This window comes from Mastomys coucha, unplaced genomic scaffold (genome assembly GCF_008632895.1).
Source record: "Mastomys coucha isolate ucsf_1 unplaced genomic scaffold, UCSF_Mcou_1 pScaffold12, whole genome shotgun sequence".
Taxonomy (NCBI): Eukaryota; Metazoa; Chordata; class Mammalia; order Rodentia; family Muridae; genus Mastomys; species Mastomys coucha.
Window position 1 is genome coordinate 46,589,051 of NW_022196894.1, and position 21,886 is coordinate 46,610,936.

Consider the following 21,886-nt stretch of genomic DNA (forward strand, 5'->3'; position numbering starts at 1 on the left):
AAAAAAAAAAAAAAAAAAAAAAAAAAAAAAAATCACAACTAAGCATATGAATGTTACCAATATCCTTCTAGGGCTCTAAAGCTGAAACTCCCTGAAGGAAAAGTCTCTTCTGATTGTTTTCTATGGTGACAATGACAGTAATCTTGAACTATAAAGTATTTGCTTTCTTTTGACTCTACTTATTGACACCAAATCCAGTAATTTTTGATATTTGAATAATGGAGGGCCAAATCAGTTAAGAGGATTATGTACAGGGACTGTGTGAGGCCTAATAACTAACTCTAAACAGTAACCTGAATAAATCATTTACTTGTTCACTGTGAAGAGGGTACAAGTTCTGTTAAACACGCTTTTTAAAAAATCATCATACATCAAAATTTTAAAATGGGAAAGCTGCGTGGCTAAAGTCATCTTGGAGACCTGGGATTGGCTATTTTTCATACCTCTTCAGACTGAAGAAGGCAATACACATGATTCTGCATCAGGTACCACATACTGTATCTTTGAAACATGGTTTGAAAAAAAATCCCCAAGATTATCTTTTCTTTTGTCAAATCACAAGAGGATTTGGGCCATACATTATACATGAGTAACAGTTACACAGCAGCAGCTCCAGGTAATACATGGAAATATCAAGAAAACAAAAGATATTCCAGCCTTACATTTTTCTAACATTAACACTCCAGGATCTGAACCTTCAGACGTAAACACAAGAGCTGAGAGAGATTACTAAGAAAGTTTTCTGCTTTAAAATGAAAAGGGCCATTATTACAGAAGGATAACAGACACTGTAGAATTTATAGCAAGTCGGTGTAAAGTGGCACTTCTTTGTTGCTAGTCTTGTCACTCATTGCTATGTCAATCAATATTTCTCAGAGTTCTGTTCATGGGAACTGTATACTGTATATCATTTAACTCTCCAGGCTGTCCTCCTGAAAAACAGTAGCACAACCATAAAAGTGTATACAGTGAAAAATTAAATGTTTCTATATGGCAACCAGAGTGAAGTGTAGCTATACCCAGTGGGACTGTGAAATGGCACTGGATGCTGATGGACCTTGTAAGTAAGGGAGTGATCTTGCTTAGCTGATTAATGATAAAATGTTAACAGGACAAGCTTAAAGGTTTACCTGAGAGTGGAATTTGTGAGCACAAGGCAAAACTGAAAGGTTTTCTGGAGACAAATTCTCGTGACAGATTACACAAGGCTCCTCTTCTTCCTCTTCATTATCCTAGAGAAAAATAGACAGGAGAAAATTTAGGCTATTCTTTTCCTTTCAGATCTAAATGTGTTCATAGTTAACAAGTTCTGTCTCACCACATCTTTGGCTGCTTCCCATGTGGCAGAACCTTGTGCTGACTTGGGGTCCTGGGGAGTACTAGGCTGGGATGCAGTGTGGCTGGGTGAAGTAGTATTGCCATCTTGAGCAGACTTTTCTTCACTCTAAAAATAATATTTATTTTTAAGAATTATCCTAAAACAGTATCAATTTATAGAACTGAATAGGTTGTAGCAAAAATTACCAAAAGGATAAACAATACTCATGATAAATCTTGAAAAATGCTGACAATTATTTCTTAGAGCTATGTAAAGAGTACTTTTAAATAAATCATTCCAGAAAATTAGAAACAAAACTAAACAAAATTTGCATTCAGAATTACTCAGGGAAACCATTAGAAGATGGAAAGGATCAGGTTTATTCTAGTCTGATCAAAAACACTTCCATGTCACTTGTCAAGTTGAATTTGAGGATTTAGTGCTAATCAATGATGTCCTATAATTAAGCTATTGATTTTTGATTCTTTAACATGATGTGAAACTATTACAGATATGAGAACACAGAATTAAATTTTGTTGTTTTTTATTTGTTTTACCTCAGGTTTCTTGGGCTCAATCATTTGAGAAATTTTGTAAACAATTTCATCAAATGTCAGTCGAGACACAGACTTCCCATGAGAATCCTTTAATTGTTGTAAGAAATCTGTTAGCTCTTTCCTGGAAGATATCAAAAATAGAGATGGGCTAGTTTTTCCTATTTCTTCAAGGTTGTGTCCTCAAAAATGAAATATAGAACTCTATTCTTGAGACAGTCAGCATACAGACTAAACTCATCTTGAATCTAAAAATGTCATTTGCATTTATTTGCAAATAAAATGAAAACTGTTAATTGTGTCTAGAAATGATATTTTATTGTTTACCAGTAAGAGCTAACGATATTTGAATTCACTATAAAAAATTGAGTTGATTTTGTATCTAAACTTTGTATGTATTTGAGAATTCTGTACCTAAAACTTTATTCAAGACTATATCATCCCTTTTTAAATAACAATTTTAATAATTACTATTAACATTGTTTTCTCATCTTTATTATATTTAAATGTTTTACTTTTAAAAAACTCAGAAAAAAAAATTAAATAAAACAGGAAAGCAAGTAAAAGATACCTTTATGACATGATAAAATAACTAACTTCCAATTATTTTAATCAGTATTTTCCCTTTTACTCCTCTACTGCCATCTATATATCTGATAGAAAAATAAGAGTGAGATACTTTTTTCCCTTTGGTTCATGATTTATTCATTTTATAATTATCCATTTATAAGTATATGGTAATTGTATTTTCTATTTATAATTATGAAATATATAAAGCCATAATCTAATTTGATAGCAACAGGATATGTTTTCAAATGAAAACACAAAGTTAAACTAGACTTATTTCTACAAATATAAGAGCACAGATTTTAGAATTTTAGATTTAGTAAATTCTAAATCCTGTTAATGCCAGAAAGATCATGATTTATTTTATTGAACTATGTCTACTCACAAGAAATCATAAAAATATCAATAAAATGAAAAAAAAATCCCAAATGGAAAAACTGAAACTTGGTGTTGGGGCTTAGGCTCCAATTAAGTGAGAATTTACTTTGGTGACCTGTTAATAAAATAATTATTATAGCTGGAGGCATTCAAATTAAGTTTACATCTAGTACTTACAACAAATGAGCAAACATAAATTTAAACACTTATCTTTGCGTGACTTAACAGTAATACAATGTAAAAATGTTTAGCATTTCTGTTGAGCAAAATAACTTCTTAGTCAATTTCATTTTACTAAGACCATAAGTAAGGAGATATTTTTCCTTGTATGTATGTGAAATGTTTCATTTCTACAATTAGGGCTACAAAACTGAAAAACACATGTATAAGTAACTAAGGAAAAGTTAAGGTACCTTGTCTGTTGTGGAAAGGCAGTTTTCAGCCTGTCTGTAATCCTCTCCCAGTTTATCATGAGAGGTTCACTGCACAGACTTGCACTTGGGGACACAGTATCACCTATAGGTGTTGGCATAGCCCAGGTTATACCAGGCATCTGTAAAGGGCGGGAAGTTATAACCATCAGCTTCAGTTATCAGGGAACATTGCATGCCAACATAACACTTGGATGCTTTAGAAAATAGCAGAATGAAGAGTCACAGTGATACTTATGTTGACTTCTTTCAGTTTTTTCGTAACAAATACAGTATTGCTAATTTTTTATTATCTAGTTTTAAAACAGGGTATTTGCCTAGTAATTACTAGAATGTACAGTAACACATACAGAGTGCTTATTATTGAATTTTTAAAAAATAATAGTGAAAAGTTGAAAACTACTTAAAGCCTGCTAACAAAGGAATGAGTAAATAAATTATAGCAAATCAATCAAGTTCTTACAAATAGATGTATATGTCCATGGATTAGAAATTCCATAGAATATGTTTAGTTTTCCTTTTTCAAAATAGTATACAGCAGAGTATTTATGGTATGACTCCTTTAGTATTAAAATTTTTAGTAAATGTATGCATTTGAACACATAAAATCATCAGTAAATGGTGATTTTTCCCCCAAGAGATTGAACCAGAAGGTAATTTTACTTGCAAATGTCTACATTACTCCATTATCTATATTTTTACAACTATTAAATATATGTTTATAATTAGGAAAATAACAAAGATAAAAATTTTAACTGTGCATAACGATGATATTACTAGGAGAGCTTTTGCCCCATGTTTCAAAACCATCACAGACAATGAGTGTGGGAGGTACAACGTTTCTGAAAAAGCTTTGTCACCAACATTTTTTGTATATTTCATGGTTTAGACAGATGATTGGGTTACTAAGGCAATTAGATCATTTATCTAAAGCTCTATGGGTCACTGTGAAAAGTGAGCAATGACCACCAGTGACTGGAATCAAACAAGATCTGCCTCAGTGTCTAGCTTTCCCCAGGAACCTGAAGGTAATCTTAGGAGGTCAAGAGATTTCAGTCTTTTCAATAAAATTACATTCCAGTCATTACAGAACAGCAGCAAGCAAACTGTAACACAGTTAGTATGGTGATAAAAGATGTGCTACTTATCTAAAATGTTGAGGCTTACATAAGTTTTATAGACAGTTGGCATAGACATAAATAAATCCATCTAACTATATATTTCAAAAAGAAATTGAGAGCAAGATACAAAAACTATATGGTACTATATATATATATGTGTGTGTGTGTGTGTGTAGGCCACACATGCAAACACAGAGACAGACATACATTCAGACACAAACAGGCAGACAGAAAGACAAGCACACAGACATGCACGCACACATGCAGGTACACACACTCAGTTGTTAAAATGCCAAGAAGTTCCTTTATGGAAAAGTCAGGATTAGAACATTTTTTTCCCTAATTATATCTGACATCAATCTTTCTTTCTTTCTTAAACTTTAGTCAAGATGACATATAATAATTCCAGGCATTTTAAATGTCTTTATTCCTTCAGGTTTGAGAAAAACTTATCTATCTACAGTTAGGAAGATTGAAAACTCTTTTTAGGGTTTTGTTCTAAGCTGAGGTTGCTCAAGTTGTTTGTTGCAGATGCGGCGGAAACCCCTGGGTACAAATGTAATGTTAGTAGCTTAATTTATTGCACTGTGACTTGGCTTCTTGCTTTTCTAAACAATAAGAATGCCAACATTTTTATTTGTTACACAATTAAAACTACAGTCTTTGTATTTCAAAACTAAGAGAATATGAGGTAAAACAAATATTGACTCAATTATCATTTAATTATCATCATCGCCAGCATTACCAACATTATCCTAACAAACAAATGAATAAAGATAATATCTTCATTCAGGAATCCCATTTTACTTATAATAAAACTAGTTAATATTTCACCAGAAAAGGTTCTTACCAGGGGTGGTCTAGGTTGTACAGCTGCAGAGATGACTCCAGGGCAAACTGCAGGCATTTGAGGGACAGTAAGTATGGGTCTAAAGAAAGATTCCTTCACAAGGGGTCTTCCTAAGAATTGCTGTATCTAACATAAAAAAGATAAAACAAAATGAAACAAAACCCTGCACATATTTATAGACTTACCTGGCTAATGGTATAAAATCATAGAGCTATAAAGGAGGTAAAACACTGGTTTGAAATTCAGATACAAAGTACATTAAAAGCAATGTGTATTAGAATATTACTTAAATCTAGTACAATTTGAAAAAGCAAAGAAAGTGTGATAGAATAGAAGACCTGGCTTGGATTCTTTTGAATGCCAAATTTTTAGACTAAAATATAGCAGGGTTGGACAAAATGATCTTTAGGATTTATCCCCAGATAAAATAAGAGTAAAGACATAATACTATAAGACTTTCAAAGGCATAATATGTACAGAAACCTCAAATGTCTCAATGAATGCTCTCCATGTATACAGACAATACTCAGAAATTTCATTTAAAAATCCTCAAAATTATCCATAGAAAATATAGCTTCCTCAATCATGTACTGAAATTGCCATCTGATAGAATCAGGACTCTAGCTTCAAAGACACAGAAGGATGAAGTGGGGTTCATACAAGGAATACTGCCCCACACAGGTCAGTTGTGGGAGTGGCTATGCCTCTGAAGACATATTAGCAATTGTTTGTCTGAGAACAGAAGGGGAGAGGCTTATGGAGCTTCCACAATGTACTAGGTCTAACACAACCATAAAGCAGGAACACAATAATAATTTGAGGAAGTGACAAAAGAACATTAACATAGTTCTGAGTAATGATCTTAAAGTGAAAAATTAATGGTGTACTTTTATAATGGATAGACAAGTTAATATTTGATTCTTAATTACTAGGAAACAGACACTATGCCTTATAAGTAAGAAAAAGTAGTTTGAGTAAATTAAGTAAATATAAATACTGAGTATTAAATATTAACTTTATCCATAACATAGTTTTCTTACATAAGATAATGATATTGTGATTATATACCGTAAGTTCCTCACTCATATATGTATGTATATATATGTGTGTGTGTGTATATATATATATAAAACTTAGTGAACACTTTGAAGTTACATATAATTTTATATAGTTTTCTATATACATGTTATATTCATATGTGAGTCGATTACATATATATATATATGTGTATATGTATATATACATACATATATACACACACACATATATACACATAAATGGATGAAATATAATGCCTAAAGTTTGCTTCATAACATTCCAGGGACAAGGAGGGCATGATATAAGACTTTCAACTACTGAATAATGTTGAAGCTGGATTTCATTTTGCCTTATTTTTCATATATATTTATATATGTAAAATCAACTCACATATGAATATAACATATATGTATATATAAAACTCTATACAAAATTATATATAACTTCAAAGTTTTCACTAAGTTTTAAAATAATGACTAAGTGGTGGGTAATGAATCTATACTTAGCTCCCTTTGAGAATCACTATTCTCATAATACCAATAAGTTTTGACAAGAATAAGTGGCTTTTCCTCTTGCTTCCTAGCATATCATCAAGTGAACAAAGAGCTCTGCCATGCCATAATCTTCCTGCCATAATAGATAGAGCCTTCTAAAACTGTGAGCCAAAAGATATTCTTCCGCATCTTTAAGATGCTTTTGTTACATAGTTCATCATAGTGGCTATAAAACAAACAAAAATCAGGGTTCAGTAGTGGGTCACTGATGACTAAATCTGACCATATGGTTTTTAGGTTTATAGTTGTGGAAAGACTCTGGAAATATCTGACAAGAAAATCTCTAGAATGCTGTAAGCAGAGTTTAATGAGTGATTCTAGTGGGAATTCAGAAGAACAGAATATTTATAATAATGTGAACAGTAATAGATTACAATCATGAAGTTTTGTTGGGAGCCGTGAATCTTGAGAGGCATTCGCCATGGCAAGATGGCGCCTACTTCCGCTGTTAACTCCTAGTGGACAACTGTTTGCGCATGTGCGTAGACAACTATTGGCGCATGTGTGTAGAGTGAAAGGACGCCATGTCACGGCCCATCCCGGGGCGTTACGTAGGGTAATGAGCGAACAGCCAATCATGAGCAGACACACCACGCTGTGGGCAGATACACGCACTGTGGTGTATATAAGCAGTGCGGATTTTGGGCTCGACCCTTTTTCCACCATGGATGGAGACAATAAAACAGTTGCTGCAGAAGGAACCTAGAGTGTCCGCGTGTCTTCTTCCCGGCGAGAGGACCACGCGGGCTACAAAGTTTTAGATGCAAATAGGACTGACTGTATTGGGAACTGGACAAGATACCATTCTCACAAATACGTGGTCTTTGTTATACTCAAAGACGAGCAGAAATAAGGTTTACAGAATTACCAAAAGCCATCTGCCTCTCAATATGTTATCTTTCTTTACTTTTTATACCCAGACTTATAGAAAAAATAACCTCCTAAAAGTTCACAAAAAACTTTGTGTGTATTTCTGAGATTAAAGTACTCTTTTCGATAAAGTACAGAGATAAGTACATCTGGTTAAATCTACTGGTCCCTAATAAAGAGAGAGGTAGTGTTAGTGGAAACTGCCCCTGTAGTCATGACCACAGGAAGCTAAAGAAAAGGAAGTCTAAGGTAGAAGCAAAGGGACTGGCTCTCTAGTTAGCTTCCTCCGGTATTATCCAGGAATTTTTACTTAGTGCAATGAGAAATCCAGTTATCTCTCATAAAATATGTACGTTTGAGAAGATGAAAATAGCATTTAGACTTCAAAGTGCCAGGTTGAACTAGCCTCTATCAAACTGTAACCCTGTTTATAGTATCAGCATGGACTGGCCATCAGTGGCAAACTGGTATTTAAACATGCACTTAGTTTCATTTGAGCACATACCAAACACACTGTATATTCTGTCTTTTACACTTTATCATTTATCAAAATGAAGATAGCATCTTTTCAAAATGTTAGGTATCTTACCAGTATCTCAGGACTTGGTGGTGGTGGAGGAAGTTGGACTGGAGGCAAGGTACTCAAGGCAAACCCCTGTTTCACCTTGTTGATCTGTTCATTGTACTGTGTCTGACAGAAGATAAATACATTTCAGACCACCACTGAATCTCAAGAAACTCTATATAGTACTGTTTGAATTATGTTATAGTTCAACATAAACTTGTAGTTCTAAACCCAGTGATAGAAGAAATACAACAATTTCTGACATAAAAATAATTCTATGGACATTCATGCCCGCATTTAAGAAGCTGTGTTTGAGGGATTTAGTGACATAATTCAGTTGCTTATTGTAACTCCTCAGTGTTCCCAGTGTTCCAGTTCCCAATAGGAAGCACTGATAGAAAGTAAGGTTAGACTTTGAAGAGTCCAATACGTATAAGAAACACATAGGTAACAGGAAAATGAACACATTTTAAACAAAGAATTGATATTCGATATTATAATTTTATTTATTTAGAAAACTACAACTCTGGCTTGCTCCAGTTATATAAATGTGTTGTTCTCTTGGACTCTGGGAGTGGGTAAGGGGGAGGCAAGAAGAAGAGGGGAACATGAGGTGAGGGGAGAAGAGGAAAGAGAGGAGAGGGGGAGTCTAATTTTGGGAACTTTTGTGTTTTCAGTATTTTTTGGCATAGTTCCTAAGTTTTCTTTATTCATTTCAGTGAACAACCCATGAGCAATGGACAATACAACCTTTAAAACAAAGCATTTAGTGATTTCTAAGACGGAAATAAAGAAATTCTAAATAGCACTAAGGACAGAGGGACAATGATCACGGAGAAAATAAGGTTGAAACAATCACTCTAAAAGCAGACAAACCCACAGTTCTCAGAGGAAGCTCTTTTTTGCAACTGAACACCACTGCTTCATTTACAGATGTGGATGTAAAATTCAGCTGCTGTTCACATACAGATCTGAAGACTGTATCTATAAATACTCACTAGTTTAGCCTTTTCACATTTTCAGTTTAATTAAATCAATAATTAAGATTCTGCAGTGTAGAACAATTATATAAATTGTTAAGATTAGAAAAGAATACATCTTTGCCAGGCGGTGGTGGCACACACTTTTAATCACAGCACTTGGGAGGCAGAGGCAGGCGGATTTCTGAGTTCGAGGCCAGCCTGGTCTACAGAGTGAGTTCCAGGACAGCCAGGGCTATACAGAGAAACCCTGTCTCGAAACACCCCCCCAAAATACAGCTTTATTTGATATTCCACTTGATTCTATACATACACAATTATTGATTAATTCTATAGCAAGTTAAGACATTTAATTTGTTTAGAGTGAATCTGGAATTTAATTTTGTTTGGCTTTGGAATTATGGGAAAACTGGGTAAGGGATAACTTTTGAATTTATCTTTTCCTGGAATAATGAATTAAAAAGTCACATATATAAGTCTATATAATTGATATCTAATGTTAATTATATGAAAATAATTACAAACCAAGAGGATAATCTTTGGTAACTGAGATGAAAAATATGCTTAAGTTTCTTGAACACTATTTGCTTTTATTGTTAGATGTACTCTCACATAAATTCTGCCAATCTGATTTAAGTATACTCAGAACTTACCCTGAGGAATGCAATCTTGTTTCGAACATCCGCCACAATGGCATTCCAACTATCTACAGCAGCCTTGAGTTGAAGTGATTCTAGGTTGCTGATATAGGAAAGGAGACACAGAGGAAACACAATTTATATATAACATTTAGGTTTCCAAAAACTTCAAGTGTTCTCTAGTATTTATGTAAAAATATATATATATATAAAAATCGAAAATTACCCTCAATACTAGCAATTACCTCAAAGGTTAAAAATACATGAACAAGGGCTGTTATTAATAAAGAGAAATCAGTAATATACGCATCCTTTATAAGGGAAGATAATAACACATGCTTTCAGAAATCCTTTTCTCCCCACCTCCGGAATGCCATTTCTTTTCTATCTTTAAGTTACTATAAAATATTTTTATTCTAAAATATCTCCAATAAAGTATGGAAGCAGAAAAATCCAAACAGGGAAGCTGTAGGTGCATTCTCACAAATGCTGACCGACCTTGGAGGCAGGTTTTAGATCACCTTCATTTTAACCCTTATATCACAAATCCAGAATTGATCTAGCTGGCTCTAATGTAAACTAGAAAATTAAACTGCTTTTGAGATGACAAGTTGTAAAAAAGAACACACACACAAAATACAAAGAGACAAAACCAATCAGCACTTTGCTGTGACGAGGAATGCTGTCACTGTCCTGATGAAGAACATAAAGTGCACCAGTTAGCAACTGTTTACTGATGCACGTCCTATAAACACTTAAGGCAGGAACAACTCACAAAGTTTTAGTGCATACTGTCTCTACAAGAAATCTTCTGTGGATTTCCACAGCAGCATTACCATATCTACAGCATGAACCTAACAATTTACAAAAGCAAAGTAAGTTATCAGTAAGATCAGACAAAAAGTAGCTTTACAATACTCTAATTTTTACAATGTTCTTTCTCCTTCTAGCAAGCAAAGACAGAACAATTGCTCACAATAGTAAGGTTTCAGTTTGATTGTGCAGTAAAGAATAGTAAGAATTTTAAAAAATGATTATTATTATGAAGCAATCCTTTGATCCAGAGATAATCAACTCATTAAAATTAAAAGGTATACCCTTAAATTTATAAATTATAAATTTAAGGAAAATTTCATAAACTCATTCCAATATTTGAAATTTAATAGAACACAGCAGAAATTGCCTCATAACATGTAGCATTAGGTATTGTTACCGATTTTTTTCCTAAATATATTACAAAAGTACTTAAAATAAAGCATTAGTAGAAAAACAAATAGAAAAGAGTTTTCCAATGAGACTCGGTCTTGTACACTCTGGCCTTCATGCATGCCTGCCAGTGGGGAGGAAGCTGCCACTGTATTCAGTGCTTGTCAATAATTCAGCAGATGAAACAATACACATCATGAACAAAGAAATAAACAAAGCTGAGGTCTTGGAATACCCCAGTGACTGTGCTGCACGTCTATAAAATCCATCACAGTCAACCGTGGAGACTGCGGTCCCTCTCTAATGTCATGGTGAGTTAGGAAAAAGGAAAAACTTACCTTGCTGCCATGTGCGTCACCCTGGCCAGCTGATTGAGGCACTCTTTTTCTGTCTGCTCAAGGTGCAGTAAACCAAAGTCTCTACGACATTGTAAAAAATACACCTACAGGTTTTTGAAAGACAAAGGAACTGAAGTAATTCTAAGTGGGCATTCTCTTTTTAGCCATCTCACGTAAACTCAAAGCATCATAAACATTTTCCGATTAAGGCAATTCTGCAATTAAACTTATTTTATTCAATAGTTACTGTGCAAGTAAGGCTAAGAACATCACTTTTCAACTTTTCCCCCAAATACTGGATTAATCTTGGAAACTTTAGAATAGTGCCTTGGTCCCAGGGATATTAACTTGGCTGATAATAGGGATAGCCTAGACATTAGGAATTCTGAAGTTCTCACTAAGTTAGCTAATTTTGGGAATACTTATAAGAAATCCCGCTGTTCATCTGTTCATGAGGAAGGGCTGCAGAAGTAATCAGACTACAGAGAAGGGATAGTCCAAATGGACCTCAGAGATCTGCTCCAGTACTTCTCCCACAAAAGGAAGACTTTCTACATTATTACTGATGTACAATCATTTAGTCTAAAGTTTTAGCTGTTAGTCACTCAATAATTATAAGAGTCAATGCTCTAAGGAGATAGAAGCTTTTAACTAAAAGCTCTGAAGAACAAATACACGTGACCTTAAGATAAGGCCAGTTTTCCCTTTGTTAAGGTAAAGCTACAGTGTTAATAACTTGGACTGCTTGGATTATCATTTAGTTGTTTTGGAATCCCAAGAACTCGACTAGAAAAGAGAAATGACATATGGCAGATCTGTAATGCTTCCTAATGTCAGCAAGTTCTTTGAACAATGTGATCTTACTATATAGCAAGTTTCACTATGTATAAATAAAAATCGCATGCACACATACAATTTTATTTTTTTGGAAGATATTATTTTTTTAAATTTATTTATTTTATTTATATGAGTACACTGTAGCTGTGTGCCTTTAGACACTCTAGAACAGGGCATCGGATCCCATTACAGATGGTTGTGAGCCACCATGTTGTTGTTGGGAATTGAACTAAGGAACTCTGGAAGAGCAGTCAGTGTTCTTAACCACTGAGCCATCTCTTAAGCCCCACAATTTTATTTCTTGAGAGAGACCCTAGATGTGGTATTATCAACTTAACTTTAATAATATTAAGAGACTTTCTAGGGTTATGGGAAGTAAGTTGGCTTTTGATGTTGGGGTTTATGATATGTATATAGTTTTGGAATATCTGAATGGGATACAGTAGAGAAAGTGGTATTATAGCAAGAGTTAAATGTTATTCTTGCATGTATGGCTTAAAGACTTAGCTTTCTGAGAGTTAGTCTCCAACTATACTGCAATTTCTTGGAGTTGCCAAAGAAAAGCAGCTTAATATTACAAATACTCAAACACTCCCAAATGACATGCCACTGAAACAAAAGGGTCTGAATTTAAGCGGTAGTTTTTTGAATGATACTAAGTTTTATTTGTGTTTATCTCAAAGCCAATCTTTTTTTCAACTCTTTAGCTATACTAACGTAAAGTTATTCTTCCCCACCATCCCCCCACCTTCCTTTTACCTCAGCTGTTAAGGCTCTGCTGGTTTCTGCATTTAGTTTGTTTAAATATGTTTTAACTGTGCTTTCCAGATTATGCTTCTCCATTTCCCACTGAGATCTGAAATGTATGACCATAAAGAATTAGCAACACTATAACAATAGCCTTTTCTAACTTACTCAGAAGGAGGAAGATAAAACCACCACAAGGAAATGCTTTCTTGGAAAAGTATATATAGCACAAAAAAAAAAAAAAAAAAAAAAAAAAAAAAAAGAGAAAACATTAAAACATAGTTATTCCTTTATTACAAAAAGTGCAGAAGTTTTAAAATTCTTAGTACAGAGGATGTGACCTATATTCTGAATCTATAATCTTAAAATGAATTTTACCTCCATAATCTATTAAATATAAAACCTTAGACAAGAACAATGGATTGAATGTTTGGGTTCTCCTAGACCTACATTTGATTTTTTGAAATTTTCACCCTGTTGTGTAAGTTTCCTCTGAGATTAAAAAACATACCATCTTGCAGAAAACTTCTTAAGCAGTTTGGTATAAACAATTCAAAACAGCTTCAAGAAGTTGCTGAAATCGACCAGATTCACTAAGCCCCTCCCTCCCTGAGGTTGTCAGTTTGGGTTTCTGTCACTCATGCTAAGGTTGGCCTTTGTGATCTAGCTGTCTTCGAGTTATTTCTGCTCCTATAAGCAACCCCAATAAAACTCATTGACTCAGAACACTGGAATTTGGTGGTATCTGTACTTTGGTCTCTTGTGGATTCCCTATCTGGAGGTGAGTAGACGTGTGTGTTACATCTCCTCAGAATAAATTTTGTTACATAGTAAATCCCAAAGTGAGGATCTTAGAGGAGGCAGTACTTTTTTCCTAATGATTTGTACATAGAACTTTGGGATGTGATATGATCCTAAAGATGGAGCCTTCATGAATGGAAATAATACTTTATTTTAAATAATGCTATGAGATAGCTATGCTGTCCTTTTACTATGTTTGGATAAAATGACAAGATAAGAAATATCTGCAATGAAGCAGAAAATTCTTAATAGATATCAAATCGGTTGTCACCCTGATGTTGGTTAGTTAGTGTCTGCTGTTAATAACTACCCTGTCAATAGTTATAGTTGAGGAACCACAAGATCAAGGTGCTTAGTTCTCTATACTTAGCTTCTTTGTACATATGAAAATAGAAAAAAGTTTTATTACCTTAAAAAAAACAACTGCTATAAAAATAATTCAGAAAATATATATAAAGCATTCTTTGTTTGGCATTAAGTACTAAAAGTTAGTTATTGTTAGAAAATTTGATTTAACAGTATCTACTGGGTAAACAGGAGAAGTATGTAAGTTTCCTTACCACTGTAATAAAGAAAGTCACTGCAATCAAACAGTTTACTAGTTATTTCAGTATTTGGGCTTCATTCCTTAGAATGGAATTGAATTCCAGAGCTTGAATAGAAAAGCCATATGGATCCTGTGCAGGTTATTACAAATAGTGGAACCTCTGAGGTTTTCCTCTCTTTCTATTCTTTCTCAGGTTCCTACACTGAACTCTCAGAATCACATAACCTATAAATTTAATTCTGCCTTTAACAAGAACAACTGAAAATATACCTTTATAATAAGGAATATAACAGAAACTATTTTTAATGTTTTGTTAAGAGAAATACACCCAGATGCTTAAAAACTTAAAAAATGTTAATGGTGGAGGATGACAAATATATTCCATAAAAGACAGTAATTATTAGAGAAAGAAAAAACATAAAATGTTTAAACTACTGCAACTCAAGTACTATTATGTCACTATATATTGTACAAAGTTTGCCTAAAGTAAAAAAGAATTACATTCCATCAAAATTAAAAGCATTAGGCAAATGGAAAGACAACTTAAAGAACAGGTAAAAATGCCTAAGATCCAAATGGTACACAGGGTTGGTGACAGCTCACTGCTAGAGCACTTTAATACTTTTCACGAGGCACAGGAAAAGTCCCACTTGTACTGAACACACAAAGAACTCAAAGTACTCAGCAGCAAAAGATTTCCAAGTTTTCAAATAGGTCAAGAAATTGAATAAGTTTACTCAAGAAGATACACTAATTATTAATAAGCATTTAAAATGTTGAATTACTTAAGTCAGTGGAAAAATACAAACCAAAATAACAGACTGCTCTATGTACCAGGTAAAATTAATACAATATAAAATGTTGTGGTGAGAAAGGAGAGAAAGGCGCCTGGCCCACCAACACAGCTGACACTTGTACAACAGCTTTGTAATTCTCTAAAAGTAAAGGGCAAAGTTTATTGATGAGCCTGAAATTTTACTCTTGATATGTAACAGGGAGGGATTCCAAACCACTATGTGAAATGAAACAAACTAGTTCTAAGAAGCCTCACAGATGAGTGCATTTATATGAGATATTCAGAATGAGCAAATCCAAAAGACACAAAGTAAATTCGTGCTTACCAGAAGCTAAAGGAATAGAGGGGATAACTTTAAAAAAGCACTTGTTTGTTTAGGAGTGACAAAAATGATCTGGAAATAAGACAGTGGTGATGGTTATCTACTTCAATGAATATATGAAAAAGGCAGTGGGCCACATGTACTACCGTGTGAGTTTTATGCTGTATCAGTTGGTTCTTTGAAGTAAAAATATTTACAGATTATTCTTAGACAGCAGGTGAATCTTCGTAAAACACTGAGTACTACAAAATCCTTGCAGCTAGTACTACTGACCACAAGTTCCTGTTTCTGGTAGTAATTTGTTGAATCTGTAATGCTGCTGACTGCCCAGGCTGCTGTAAGCTTTCTCTGGACAGAACTATGATGAATATAGCTTCTAATCGGTCTACACCTCTTTCTGTTTATGCTTATTAATCCAATGGAGTGACTCATATTAATCAATCTCCTGTGCAAAAATGCTGTTTGGATGATAAATGATTGTCCCAGCTAAAGATGTTAAGTTTCAGACAGGCAGTGCCAACAAAAGAAAATGGAGTACCTTTTCAAGGAAAGTTGGTCTTTAAGGTTCTTGATTTCATCATCTTTAGCATGGATTTGGCGCTGTAATCTAAGCAAATGAGGAAGTAAGTCATAAAATGTTAGAAATAGTTTCTCATTAACACAGAAAAGCCCATTGTAGCTGAGAAAGGGACCAAGTATATCCTCTATGAAAAGCAAATAAACTCCTAGAGCTCATTCATTGGAAATTTATCCCTGACTTTTTGTAACTCTTTTTTTGAAATTTTTTATTATATATTTTCTTTATATTTCAACTGTAACTTCTTTAAAAATAAAAACCACATACAAGCCTTTGTAATTCCTACTGTGCAGTCACACTGCCACCTAGGGGCTGCAAGTAGATTAAAGCTAAAAAAGACAAATTCTAAATATTCATTTTTGTTAAACTTTGTACTTACTTGGACATTTTATTGATTCCAAAAGCCACTTGTTGGTTAAGAGATACAATGATCTTTTCTTTCTTTTTGATCAGCATTTGATTTTCCTGCCACCGAAATGTCACTGTTTTCAGTTGCCTTTTGTAATCCTGCTCAAGGAAAAATAATTTCAGTGTTCAAGTCAGCAAAACTTGAAAGAAGCAAATCTACACTGAGTTATTTTTTTAATGAGCTTTATTATAAAGTACTTGCAAATAAAAAACATTATATACCAAATTTAAACAGACCCAAAATCTATACAACTTAATGAACTTATTATATATGATTAGCATTGGCATGAACACAGAAGCTATGAAGCTTCATATTAAATATTTTACTTTTAGTACTAAGTATTTTATGCACTTCAAACTATAAAAAAGAGTGTTATATTCTCATTAACAACTTGTGTCCATTATGTGAATTCAGTCCCTCGCCATCCCCTTATTCAGTCTTCTTCTCTTTCATTATACCACATCTACATGCATACCAGTTTATATATATATATATATATATATATATATATTACTGACACATATATTACTGACTAGATTCAACATTGAGAATGAGTATGCTGTTTATTTCTTTCTGAGGTTATGTGATCTTAGTATTAAACATTTGAAGCCCATCCATTTTCCTGTAGATTTCTTAAACTTCAATTTTCTTAAGAGTTAAACAGTAATCATATATATGTATGGATACCCTCTCACACACAATTTTCTTTTCCCAGTCATTGAAAAAACATTCTCATATACAATATCCAAATTATTATCCTAATTATCCTCCCTCTACTCCTTCCTGTTCCTCCCCATATCTCCTCCCACTTTGATCCATGCCCTTCCTGTCTCTCATTAGAAAACAGGCTTCTAAGGGTTAATAATAATATATAATATGATAACAACTAACTCATCAGAGTTAAATGGAATGCTTCCCAAATTTGTATGTCACCTTTGCGCTGGAACCATGCTAATCTTCTCTGTGTCATTCCAATTTTAGTATATGTGCCACCAAAGCAAGTAGCACACAAAATTTCCATTATCCATTCATTCACCAATAGATAACAAGGTTGATTCCAATTCTTTGCTATGGTGAATAAAGCATCAAGAAACATGGGGGATGCAGCTTTCTCTATGGTAAGGTACGGAGTTCTCTGGGCATATGCTCAGGAGTGAGAAAGATGGGCCATACAGTGGTTCTATCTTTAGCTCTGTGAGAAATCTCCATACTGATTTCTACAATAGCTGCATTAATTTGAACTACAGCTATAATGGGTTCAGTTTCATTGAATTCTTTAAGACAATGTACCACTGAGTTTAACATTTGAAATATTTGTTCTCTTAGACAAAGTACTCACTTCACATTCATACTGCAATTTATAAAGCTGATGTTGATGAGCAAGCCTTTCCTTTTCAGTTTCTTTGAAGTCTGTACTTTCCTTTCCAGATGAACCCTTACAAATATAACAAGAATATTTATTTCTAAACAAACAAACAAAACAAACAAACAAAAAAAAGCAAAAAGCTAGGCGGTGGTAGCATACAGCATTTGGGAGGCAGAGGATTTCTGAGTTCGAGGCCAGGTCTACAGAGTGAGTACCAGGACAGCCAGGACAACACAGAGAAACCCTGTCTTGAAAAACCAAAAAAAAAAAAAAAAAAAAAAAAAAAAAAAAAAAAGAAGAAGAAGAATATTTATTTCTCTAAAAAGACACTTATATTTACACATTTTCTGCTGTATACGAAGTTGCCATCTATAATAACTCTGATCCAGGCTTTAATTCTCTAATAGCACCCATTAAAAGACACACTGTTCTAAGTTGCTGCTACTGCTGAGTGGCACTCATGCAGTCTTTGTAATATTCTTAGGTACATAGGAGTCATGAAGGGGCACTTGTTATTCTCATCTTAAGGTATAAAAGGAGGAAGTAACTTGCCTAAGATTACAGATAGTAAATGCAAGAGCCTGAATTCTAACCCAGGCAGTACCAATAGCCTGTCCTTAATTACAGCAGTGCACCAACTTATTTAATGTTCAATTTCTCTACTATATTATAAACAGGATATTAACAGAGAACACACTATACAGCACATCTTACTTTGCAAACAGTTCAATAGTTTTTATATAAGTGATCACATATTTTTCTGCAAATCTGTGCCAATTTTGATTTCTTCTAGGTTACTGACTAACATTAATGGCTGAAATTTAAATTTCAGTATAAAAGCCAAAGCTATGTCAATTCAGTTAAAATATATATATTGTAATAGTAACTGATTGTGATACATTCATATTTTATACTATGTAGTAGCTCATCTAACTTCAAACACATTATATATGTGTTTCAATCCTTCATCTACTTTGTACAAATTGTTCTTTTGAGGAATAATATTCTTATATTTATAGATATATCACTTCAAGCAGTGGATAGTAACAGAAAAGGATCTAGAAAAAACTGCTATATACTAGAGTTTTTTAGAAAATATTTCATAGTTGCAACCACATCTAATAAAAAGAAACAAATCAGAGTAGTTTTGATGACTCAGCATGTAGTTTCATGACATATCTCTTAGTGGGATCATGCTAGTTTTTACTGTGTTGTCATCTCCTCTCTCTGCTCTTTGATAGTCTTCAGAAACCTTTTATAAGAGGTGCACTTAAATGTGAAGTATATAGTCCCAATTATATTTTTAATCCCCATTATCCTGTCTTTTGTTGTTTTTCTTATTACAACAGCATGAACTGCTAGGCTTTTCAAAATGGCACACTGGTCAAAGAATCTGGAGAAAATAAAGTTCACAATTCTTTCTATGAGAAAGAAGATAGGGCTGAGCCCTCTCCAGTGCTCACCTGCTCTACCATATCTAGGATATGCAGTTCATCCAGGCTACAGAACTTGTCCTCAGCTGCAGAATCTTCCTGTGCATCACTTGTGTCAGTTTTCATGTATGTACTGAATGTGCTCACGTCTACGTGTTCTGTCTCCAGTTGGTCGTCCTTTTCTACCATATATGAGCTATAGTGGGAACACAGTAATGCGGACTTTCTCAATGGTCCAGTGCTTTTCACATAGGCTGCTGCTTCTAAAGTTAGCATTATTCTGCATCATGACACACTCTGCATTAAATGGTTCATGGTCAAAGTCTGGACAGTGCTCACACTATTCATTCTTATCTTTTGAACATTAACAATGAGTATTAACATATATGAAATAGGAACTGCTCAAAGCCACTTAATTGTACATGGCAATGATTTAATGAATTATGAGATCAAAGGGTTTATTTTTCAAAATATAGCTATAGTTTCTAAGTATCCCAACAGCTTTAATATTATCATCACACTTCAAAATTTACCCCAAACAAATAAGTATGTACATATGTCTGTCCAAGAGATAATAATGATCTATCTTTGAAGTTAAGCTTTAGTCTACATGTACGCTTGTAACTATTTTAGTAAACACTTAAGTCAGTCTCTCAGTGTAGGAGTTAATGTTAGATGACTATTGAAGAACCTTAAGGAAAAAAAATCATGAGATTCTTTTCTTCTACAGAAAATAATAGTCTAATCTACAGAAATATCAATTTATTAAGACAATGAACTATTTTTCTCCTAGAAGTTTCTCAAAAGAAATCTATGTATTATTGACAAAGGATACCTTAAGAAAAACTTAAAATTTACATACTTACACTTGCTCGTCTTCTGAATCCTTATCCTAAAAAAAAGCATCACAAAAATTAGTATTCTGTATCAACTACCTCAGCTCAATTATGTATCATGACGCTATATGTACTTATATATCTTCAGTCAACTATAAAACTCAAATGTGAATTCTATGAAATACATAACAACAATACGGATAGAATGTGTTTTTTAAATTTCTACTTATTCTGTTTCTCTTTTAAAGTAGTGTTTGTGTCTCATTAAATTTATTTTATAATTCTAAAAATCACAGACTGAGATAATAGAGATGAACACTGGACTTCAGTTTGTACCTATTAGGAAACATGGGGACAGAGTGTCTGTAATATCCATTATTCCTACACTAAATGAAGAGATTTTTGAAAAACAACAAGAAAAAAGAAATCAGCCTGACATTGAAGACTAGACATACAGATGAGATCGCAACTGGAGGGAAATTAAAATCCTTATGTTTTCTGTTTACTAAAATCAACTACAGCAGCAACATATCAAACAGAACCCATTTAAATGACACTTAATCTGTATTAATACAACCTAAATTAGAAATATTAATAACTACAAGTATTGACTTCTACTATCTCTGATTATGTTTTCTTTACAGGTATTAGGTTGTACATACAAATTTGTTTTATCTTTATAAAAACAATTTTCTTCTATAATTTAGAAATATGGATTTCCACTTTGGTTCTAGTATACCTGAACACTTGAGGTGAATACTTGCTATGAAAAGACTGTTCAGGCTGAGAAAGAAATTAGGGAAACAACACTCTTTACAATAGTCCCAAATAATATAAAATGCCTTGGTGTGACTCTAACTAAACAAGTAAAAGATCTGTATGACAAGAACTTCAAGTCTTTGAAAAATGAAATCGAGGAAGATCTCAGAAGATGGAAAGATCTCCCATGCTCATGGTTTGGCAGGATTAATGTCCATCTTGCTAAAAGCAATCTACAGATTCAATGCAATCTCCATCAAAATTCCAACTCAATTCTTCACAGAAAGAGCAATTTGCAAATTCATCTGGAATAACAAAAAACACAAGATAGTGAAAACTATTCTCAACTATAAAAGAACTTTTGGCAGAATCACCATCTCTAACCTCAAGCTATACTACAGAGCAATTGTGATAAAAACTGCATGGTATTGGTACAGAGATAGGCAGGTAGGTCAATGGAATAGAATTGAAGACCCAGAAATGAACCCACACACCTATGGTCACTTGATCTTTGACAAAGGAGCTAAAACAATCTAGTGGGAAAAAAGACAGCACTTTCAATAAATGGTGCTGGCTCAATTGGAGGTTAGCATGTAGAAGAATGCAAATTGATCCATTCCTCTCTCTTTGTATAAAGCTCAAGTCCAAGTAGATCAAGGACCTCCGCATAAAACCAGATACACTGAAACTAATAGAAAAGAAAGTAGGGAAGACCCACAACTACATGGGCACAGGGGAAATTTTCCTGAAGAGAACACCAATAGCTTATGCTCTAAGATCAAGAATCTACAAATGGGACCTCATAAAATGATAAAGCTTCTGAAAGGCAAAAGGCACTGTCAATAGGACAAAATGGCAACCAACAGGTTGGGAAAAAGATTTTTACCAATCCTATATCTGATAGAGGGCTAATATCTAATATATACAAAGAACTCAAAAAGTTAGACTCCAGAGAACCAAATAACCCTATTAAAAAGTGAGGTACAGAGCTAAACAAAGAATTCTCAACTGAGGAATACCAAATGGCTGAGAAGTACCTAAAGAAATG

General features: G+C 33.7%; 1 protein-coding gene and 1 non-coding gene across 4 annotated transcripts in view; both read right to left on the reverse strand.

Moving 5' to 3' along the window:
- Dzip3 (DAZ interacting zinc finger protein 3) overlaps positions 1–21,886 on the reverse strand; it is a 67,289-nt gene that overhangs the window by 2,403 nt on the left and 43,000 nt on the right. For 2 of the 3 annotated variants that reach the window (XM_031364028.1, XM_031364030.1), the window contains 14 exons: positions 20,110–20,135; positions 19,274–19,439; positions 17,784–17,879; positions 16,415–16,542; positions 15,997–16,065; positions 13,005–13,101; positions 11,409–11,512; positions 9,880–9,967; positions 8,271–8,372; positions 5,220–5,345; positions 3,231–3,370; positions 1,876–1,996; positions 1,319–1,444; positions 1,131–1,232 (listed from right to left, as the gene is read on the reverse strand). In XM_031364028.1, coding sequence (XP_031219888.1) covers positions 1,131–1,232; positions 1,319–1,444; positions 1,876–1,996; positions 3,231–3,370; positions 5,220–5,345; positions 8,271–8,372; positions 9,880–9,967; positions 11,409–11,512; positions 13,005–13,101; positions 15,997–16,065; positions 16,415–16,542; positions 17,784–17,879; positions 19,274–19,439; positions 20,110–20,135 — 1,491 coding nt within the window. Of the gene's footprint in view, positions 1–446; positions 933–1,130; positions 1,233–1,318; positions 1,445–1,875; positions 1,997–3,230; positions 3,371–5,219; positions 5,346–8,270; positions 8,373–9,879; positions 9,968–11,408; positions 11,513–13,004; positions 13,102–15,996; positions 16,066–16,414; positions 16,543–17,783; positions 17,880–19,273; positions 19,440–20,109; positions 20,136–21,886 lie in introns of those variants that run through there. The other variant, XM_031364029.1, reaches the window with a different exon arrangement.
- On the reverse strand, positions 17,343–17,452 carry LOC116086656. Its single transcript, XR_004117035.1, has one exon. It is a non-coding gene; the product is annotated as a U6 spliceosomal RNA (small nuclear RNA).